General features: G+C 35.6%; 1 protein-coding gene across 1 annotated transcript in view; it reads right to left on the bottom strand.

Moving 5' to 3' along the window:
• Cntln (centlein) overlaps positions 1 to 8,499 on the bottom strand; it is a 259,628-nt gene that overhangs the window by 187,828 nt on the left and 63,301 nt on the right. The window contains exons 4-5 of the mRNA XM_026782102.1: positions 3,580 to 3,714; positions 2,807 to 2,986 (exon numbers count right to left, since the gene is read on the bottom strand). Coding sequence (XP_026637903.1) covers positions 2,807 to 2,986; positions 3,580 to 3,714 — 315 coding nt within the window. The remainder of the gene's footprint in view (positions 1 to 2,806; positions 2,987 to 3,579; positions 3,715 to 8,499) is intronic.

Raw genomic sequence — 8,499 nt, 5'->3', positions numbered from 1 at the left:
GCGGTGGCGGGGAGGAGGCAGAAATCCTTAATAAATAAATAAATTTTTAAAAAAAGGTGATAAGTGTCATAAAAAATGAAAAATGTCTCTGTGTTTAAAGAAACACCGTTACCTCGCAGTAGTATGAGTGGATAGAACCAGATATTGGAGACGCTAAAGCTAGCCTTATTTGTTTCTGTTCTTTTCAATAAAATACATAACAAAAGAAAAATTTGAGATTTAATGGGAAAATAAACAAAAAACTCAAGACAAAGAGAATACTACATTATGTTGTATTTTAAAATTATTCTCATACTCACTACTTAGTTTATATAAATGCAGTAATAAAAGATAAGACTGGTATAGTACTGCTTATATTGGATATATAATATATTAGCTTATATATAACACAATAGCTGATAGTTTGTATTAACAAAGTAGCAAAATTTCAGACTGGTACAATATAACAAGACAACTTTTGTAGCTGTTAGATTTACCAAATATATATCAAGGAAGTAAAAATCTGTTCAAAAACTCAACGAAATAGTTTCAAATTCTGTGTCTGATGAGAGACTTACATATATATCAAGGAAGTAAAAATCTGTTCAAAAACTCAACGAAATAGTTTCAAATTCTGTGTCTGATGAGAGACTTACATATATATCAAGGAAGTAAAAATCTGTTCAAAAACTCAACGAAATAGTTTCAAATTCTGTGTCTGATGAGGGACTTATAAACAGTATATTTGCATAGACAGTTCTCCAAAGATATGCAAATGATCAGTAACACATGAAAAAATGCTCAACATCATTAGTCACAAGGAAAATGCAAATTAAAGTCAGAATGAGAACTGGGGATATAACTCAGTAGTAGTGCATTTAGTTATCACACACAGGGCTCTAGAATCAATCCTGATTGCTACAAAAAACAAGGCCCCCAAAAGCACACATACAATGAGATACCATTTCACAATTGTCACTAGAGTAACTACAGCAAAAAAATACAGACAATATTGTTAACAATATATTAGAAATATATTTAGAAATAAAAAGACTTCATATACAGCTATTTAGAACAGAACCTAACAATTTACTTAGAAGCTTAAAAACAGTTACTATCTAACCTAAAAAAAATCTCACTATAACTTTACGAAAGACAAAAGAAAATAGATGTATATATAGAAGATAAAATGAGTAACTTCTCCTTACCTATGAGTGTTTATGGCTGAGGTCCAGGCACAAATTAACAAAGGTGGAGCAAGAGCATTTAGAGGCTACTATAATACTATATTCTACATTCTTGAGAGGTAGAATAACAATTCTCTCAAATTAATTATTAAATTAAACATGAAACCGTTTGCTACTTAATGCAATTTACTAACAAAATTGTTCTTAATATTATATCCTAGTGAAGGACTACATAAAGGCCTTACCAAAAGAATGAAGTAGGCTTTACTACCTAATATTGACTCAAGTTACAAAACTATAACGCCTCACATTACAAAAATAAATCTGTAAACAGACGGATACACACAAGGAAATTTGAAAGGAGAGACTGAATCTCAAATCAATAAACAATTGAATCTGATGCGGTATAAACAAATACTTTAGAGCAGGACATTTTTATCATATAAAATTCTTAAATTAAGAAGATTAAGGAAGAAAATAAGATACAGATTGTTATCAATCCACAAAATTTGAAAGGCCAATTAATCCTATTCAAGGTACAAATATGTTCCTCAACCAAAAGCAAGAGCAAACCATAGAATTGATTATTTGAATGACACAAAAAATGCAAACAACAATTGAACAGCCAGGTGACTGTAAACATGAGCACAAGGCAGCATCACTTACACTAATAGAAATACCACATTTCCAAAGGTTAGACTTCAGAAAAAATAATAAAAATTTAAAAATTATATAAAGATCCAGTTACCCCAATAGCTAATTGGTTCACTGAATGTTGAACAGTATACAATATACACAATTGACAGACTCACCCTCCAATTTATCCCTCTTCCGGAATTAATATACATGCACAAATCTGCACACTTACTTAAACATGCAAATATACACATGAATAATCAACTAAAATATACTTGATGGATATATGCATATGTACACTAAGATAAGATTTCCTAGTGTACACACACAAGACTTCCATATTCAATAGTCTTATTTGTTTCTGCTCTTTTCAATAAAATATATGATGAAAGAGAAATTTGAAATGTAATGGGAAAATAAATTAACAAAAACCTCAAGACAAAGAGAATGCCAGAGAAGAATATTTTATTTTTAAATGATACTCAAAATGGATGGGAGAATATTATAGAGAATAATACAAAGACTTTTATCTTCTAATAAAATTTTACTTTTCCCTTTAAGCCAAAGAAAACATTTTCATAGACCCATACGTATTTTTAACTGTTTTGTGGGGATTCTTTACATGCTAATTTCAAAGGAAGTAGAAAAGAGTCTCCAAAATGTATTGTAATGAATTCTAGATCATTTTGAAAAAGCAAGCCTTCATTTTAAAAAGTCAAACCAATGGTTCTAAGTATATTTCTCAAAACATACTTTATTTCAAAAGCAATAGCCTTTATTTTTTAATGATTACATTTTAGGATAACTATTTGAAGTCAGCTTCCTGCTTTGCGACATCAATATTTAAAAAGCTATGGGTCTTAAGTGAAAGAATATAAATTAATGCTAGTTCCCACTGGTGGATCTGCATATATAACTTGTTATTTAAAGAACAAACATGTTCTCGACTTCCTGTAAGAAGTTAGAGGCAGGAGAGCAGCACAGACTCAGTCCTGGTCCTATACCTTTGCTTTCGCATCCGCACTGTCTTTTTCTTTTCTCCAATATGCTTCCTGGTTCCTCAGTTTCTCCAGGTCATTTAGCAGGTCAGTGCAGCGTGTACGTAATTTCTCATTTTCCTCCTCCAGGTTTTTTATAAACAGCCTGCTTTGCTCTTCTTTATTCTGTACAAACTCCTTAGTGTCCTGTAGTGCAGGACCATAAGGGCCGATAAACATGGAAAAAAAGGTGAGAACTAATCAGCAAACATAAACTGTGCCGTTTCCTCCTCAGAGCAGCTTCTTCTGTATTTGATGGCCAAGGTCACCTGTGTACTTTATTGGCCTCTTTTCATGCAGGTGGATGGGTCATATTTTTTCACTGGATGACAGCTTTGATGAGTACACATTTGCAAAGAGCCCATTAATTGATCAAGCTGCCTTTGATGCTGTCCCCAGCTATTTTTGAGACCCACACAGACATATCCTCCCAGACCTGGGTTTTATCAATTAATAATGCCAGTCCCATCAGAATCTAATTACAAGAAGCCACATATTCACACTCCTACTTTCTTAGCTCCATTTCCATCATTAACTATTTATCTGTAAGTTATAAAGCTCTGAGTCTTAGCTTTAAAGCATCTTTATCAGAGTTTTTGCATTTGAGAAAACTGTGTGGTACAGCAAGGCCTAAGGCAATTTTCCTGCAAGCCTGTCACTTTCTGTGCCACAAGGATTAGCAAACTTCAAGGGGGACATCAAAGCAACGGTACTGTAAAGGCATGCACAAGTCAACACACCTTAAGCTCTTGGCTTTTGTCTTTACATTTCTTCTGTAAATCACTGAATTCTTTCCTCAAGAAGGCATTTTCTTCATCAACCATAGCCTTCCATTTTACAAGGTCGTTTATTTCCTGTCTTAATTCTGATTCAGTCTGTGAAAAAGATTGAAATTAACTGTAAGCTGCAAGTCTAAGAAAAAACAGCTCATTTCATAAGCTTTATATGTAAGCTGTTAATGTCAGCTTTCATATCACAGTTATCACTTCCAGCACCACACCCATGGACTTTCACCTCAGAAGTGTGAGGATGGAAAACATTAAAAACATAATACTAAATACAAAACCTTACATTGAATACAAACATTTATGGGATCTGAAAAAAAAGTTACCAAATTTGATTAAAATTCAATAAGGAAAATGTATGCATAGTCTAAATAAGATATAATTATTCTCTTATTGGATAACATTTAGGAAACAGTTCTAGAAAAGAAAATGTGTTTTTTGAATGAATAAATCATTTCAAAAATAAAAACAGCAAAGTTGAGTGCCAAAATATTTTGTTCCACAGGCAGAATACTAAGATTATAGCAATTATAACTAAATATTATTCACAAAAGCTAGATGTTTACTTTATACCTAACTAATGAATAAAAGATTGTACTTCAATTCTTAGCTGCCTCTTCTGTTTATAGTTTTTCTCTCAGAAAATGCCTCTCTGTGGCACTGTGACCCAGCATCAGACCTGACCCTGTCCCATTAACCTAGTTCAACTGTAACATCTAGGCATGCACTTCTGCTGGGCTGTCTGCTGTCACTTCCAGCTAAAACCCATATCCTGCTACTATCTTCTTCCTGGATCCCTGCATCTTTCACTAACATCTCCATCCTTACAGCTGGCACTTAGCAAGCACTTGCTCTCTAACCTCACACACTTATTTGAAGCCTACAGGTATGACCCAACAGTGTCAGCATTGGTCTGCAACCAAGAAGCAGACACAGCAGAATAAAATGCTGGGATTGTTGTTGTTGTTGTTCGGTTATTTATTTATATTTCTGTGGTTGGTTGGTTGTCTTAGGCAGAATCTCACTCTAGCCCTAGCAGGCATGAAACTTACTTCATAGACTAGGCTGGCCTCAAACTCCTGACAATCCTCTTTCCTCAGACTTCCATTACTAGAGATGAGAGGTCTATACCACTATGTCTGGCTTTGTTTTTGTTTTAAATAAAAATTTGAGTAGAAACTAACCTTTAGTCTATCTCTGGTATAACAATGATGCTCAAATCCCTGAATATCTATTTATATTATAGTTCAATATCTATTCTTTATTAAGCCCTCTTCAAAGGACTGGAGGATTTATGAAATCTAGAGCAAGATTCAAGGGGAAAATGAATGGCAGTTAAAAGTGAGGAATTTGTTAAAGTCAGCACCGGTGCTCAACTGACAAGAAAAGAAATAAAGAAAAACAAAAGCTATATTGTTAAATGTTAATTTTATTTTACTTATACTAAAAGCATTTTAGATGGTGAATACATCTAAAACTAATGTATGAAATTGGGTTAAAATGGAAAAAAAAAGAAAAGCAAAAGCACTCTACATGTCAACCAAATAAATACCACAAGGCTGCCATTATCTGTGAAGTCCCTGTAGGTCCCCTCATCTTCTAACCATCTCCACCCCAGCCCCCTGCCCAACCACTCCAGAGGTAACAGCTATACTGGAAGGATGCATCTTGTTTTCTTCTCTTTTCATTTCTTTTATTTTCAACAGTTTAAAGAAATATTCATTCATTCTTATTTAATATATTATATAATTTGCCTCACTTTTAACATTATATTAAATTATACTATACATGTTCTGTGTCTTGCTATTTTTGTTCAATATTTTCATCCAGATTCATCCATATGGGTGGATATAGTTGCAATCCAATTACACTGGTGGAAAACATGGCTCCATTATGAACACACTATGATATACTCATTTCTTCTCAGTATATAGTTCAGCTGTTTCCTCCTTAATGAAAGATGTATGTACACAGACAATGCAGTTGTAACACTCTTAATCATGTCTCCAGGTATACATGAGTGAATATTACTTTTTAAGTAGAGTTGTAGCTGACTATCATTTGAGCCCAGAAACGACCATCTTTGCAAAATGATTATCCCAGCTGGGCTTGTTTACTGTCTATATCCACCCTCATGGAAAGATGGGGAGGGTCACAAGGCCCTCCTATTACTTGTTATATACAACTCTGCAATGACCTCAGGAAAGAGCTGGAGTTAGGCCAGGGAAGACAAGGAGAGGGGGCTCGCTCTATATCGCCATGAAAAGGCCATCCTGTCTACTGGTAAAAGCTATCAAGGTGCAGCCTTTTAGGGGAGGTAGACTATACCTCTGTAAGGAACCCCTCACCTAGGCTCTATAAGGAAGCCCAAAGAACTGACTGACCCCCAATAAGCTTTGATAGAACTGTACTTCAATTTACCATTGGGACTTTAGGAGGACGAGTAGACACTGCTCATGCCTTCAACAGTACATTATTTAGCAACAAGAATACAATCTAAGAATGGTTTATTAGATTGATTTAGTCATCAAACTAAGTGTTGGGGGAAATGAGACAAAAGAGAAGATGACAATGATCTGTACAAATTCTTAGTATAAACAGTACCCATAAGAATTATAAATTCAAAGATATAAATATTAAATATCTTCAGAAATAAAAACATCTATAGGCCTATCCTTCAAAAGAAGTGAAAAAACTTAAGAGCATCTCTCATATATTCTGGAACAGGTTTGAACCCTAAAAAAGGGATGTCTGCCAAGGGTTCCTTATAATAGGGAACTGAACATTCCCAGGCACTGACAACAGGCAGGACATAGGGGAAAGTTCATCTGTGAGTTACTTACTATTTAAAGACTGGCACTTGTATGAGTTAGTAAGATGGAAAAAATAGATATAGGCCTAATTTGTAAATAAAAACACAAAGTAAGGTTAGTTATTGGCCTGCCCAAACCATCATATTCTGATAATTAATTGTAAAAATGATATTCTACTGTATAATCATCAGTGTTACACAAAGATGAATTTCTGATAGAAAGTTGATAAACTCCCAAACTTTTGTAATTCTAAAGAATTAAGTATATTTTCCTAATGAAAAATCTTTTTTTATAATTTTTAGTAATTTATTTTTTTATGTACATTGGTGTTTTGCCTGCATGTATGTCTGCAAGAGGGTGTCAGATCCTCTGGTACAGGAGTTACAGACAGTTATGAGCTGCCATGTGGGATCTGGGAATTGAACCCAGGTCTTCTGAAAGAGCAGCACTGCTCTTAACCACTGAGCTATCTTCCAAAATCTAATTTAAATAATGAAAGTATAGGTAAATACAGAGACAATTAATTTTAAAGCTTAGCAGTATGATACTCTTTCAGCAAACCTTTCTAGATACAGTAAATTTCTGATAGTCTGACATGAGCTCATACTAAAATAGCAAACAGAACTCAGAGGAACCATAAAGCATAAAGGGCAACAAGACAAAGCATGTCTGAAACAAATAATTTATTATGGACAAGCCAAGAAATGAATAATTTAAACCCTGGTCAAGAGAAGCCTATAGAGTACGTGTGGATTAGGGAACAGCATAGAACCTAAAACCCTACTATACTCCAGCTCTTTCCTGAGGCCATGTGCTATTAAGGCAGAGTAACTGGAGTACAGTTAATTTATACTAACTACAAACTATTTCAAAATGGAAATAAGAGCTTTAATAACACAGAGAGAAGTAATGACACCACTACAACTAAAACAATGGAAAAAAAGAAAGAGGAGGGAGTAAGAAAATAAGTACAAATGAAAACCAACATTCATTTCTATGCTTCCTAGAAGGGAGAGAGAGGGAGAGAGAGAGAGAGAGAGAGAGAGAGAGAGAGAGAGAGAGAGAGAGAAACACTTCATTAACTGCAGTATACTAGGTTATCAGAAGTCACATCATTTCCTATAATAAAGAAAAGGGTTTTACAATGTAACTTACCTTATAGCCAGCATGACACAACTCCAGTTCTGAGACAGAGCAGCAAAGGTTTAACCCTCCCCACAGCTAGCAGGTTCTTTTGTTTTTTTGGGTAGCTTTCTTCCTTTTTTTCTTATTTGTTGATTAGCTGGCTTTTGTGAAAATTCTTGTTTAAATGTCCTTTTCTCAGGCATGATTAGTTTTGTTGCTGATTTTCTGCAGCCTGAGCGGACACTAAGGTAACCTACACATGCCCCTCCAGCCCAGGTTGGAGGCTGGCAACCGCATTGGTGTGCTGATCTGGGAGGTTAGATGTGGTAGTAGGTGGAATGACACACACCTACCACTTCTGCAGGCTGCAGCAACACCACGGTCGCTCAGGCTGTGTCTGCCCTTTGACCACCGTGACTTTGTGTACACACTCACTGTATGCACCATTGCCTTTTCGGTTGTCTTCATATTGCTGCCGCCGCCACAGCAGTCCACTCCGTGGGAGAGGCGATGCTCTAGAGCTGCCATATCTGCTATCACCAGCTTCCTTCCTGACTTACTAGTTTCCCTCCAGCCTCCGACTCATCCCTCACATGCTGGTGGACCTAACAGGCATGAGCAGGCTTGTGTCAAGTGAGAAACCTGATGCTCCATGTAAACAGCAATCAGGGTGGAAGCAGAAATTCCTCTTTAGTCAACACTGAACTCTGGCCTTTACTACCCTGGTCCTTTTGCGTAGGTAAGCTTAAATCATCATGTCCTCACTGAGTCAGTCTGGGAAGACTCTGCCCTAGCTAGCTCCCCCATGCTGCAGAAGCAGCCCAAAGAAATCCTTAGTGTGGTGGTTTTACTCTGCCTTTTCACTCTTTTAATCTAGGAATGAGCAGTTCTCTTAGCTGAACTAGTGCCAGTAGGAAATGGTAATACTGATGGCTGA

This window comes from Microtus ochrogaster, chromosome 10, assembly GCF_000317375.1.
Source record: "Microtus ochrogaster isolate Prairie Vole_2 chromosome 10, MicOch1.0, whole genome shotgun sequence".
NCBI classification, from domain to species: domain Eukaryota; kingdom Metazoa; phylum Chordata; class Mammalia; order Rodentia; family Cricetidae; genus Microtus; species Microtus ochrogaster.
The sequence above is the reverse complement of the archived record's forward strand: the minus strand, read 5'-3'. Positions and strand labels throughout refer to the sequence as shown.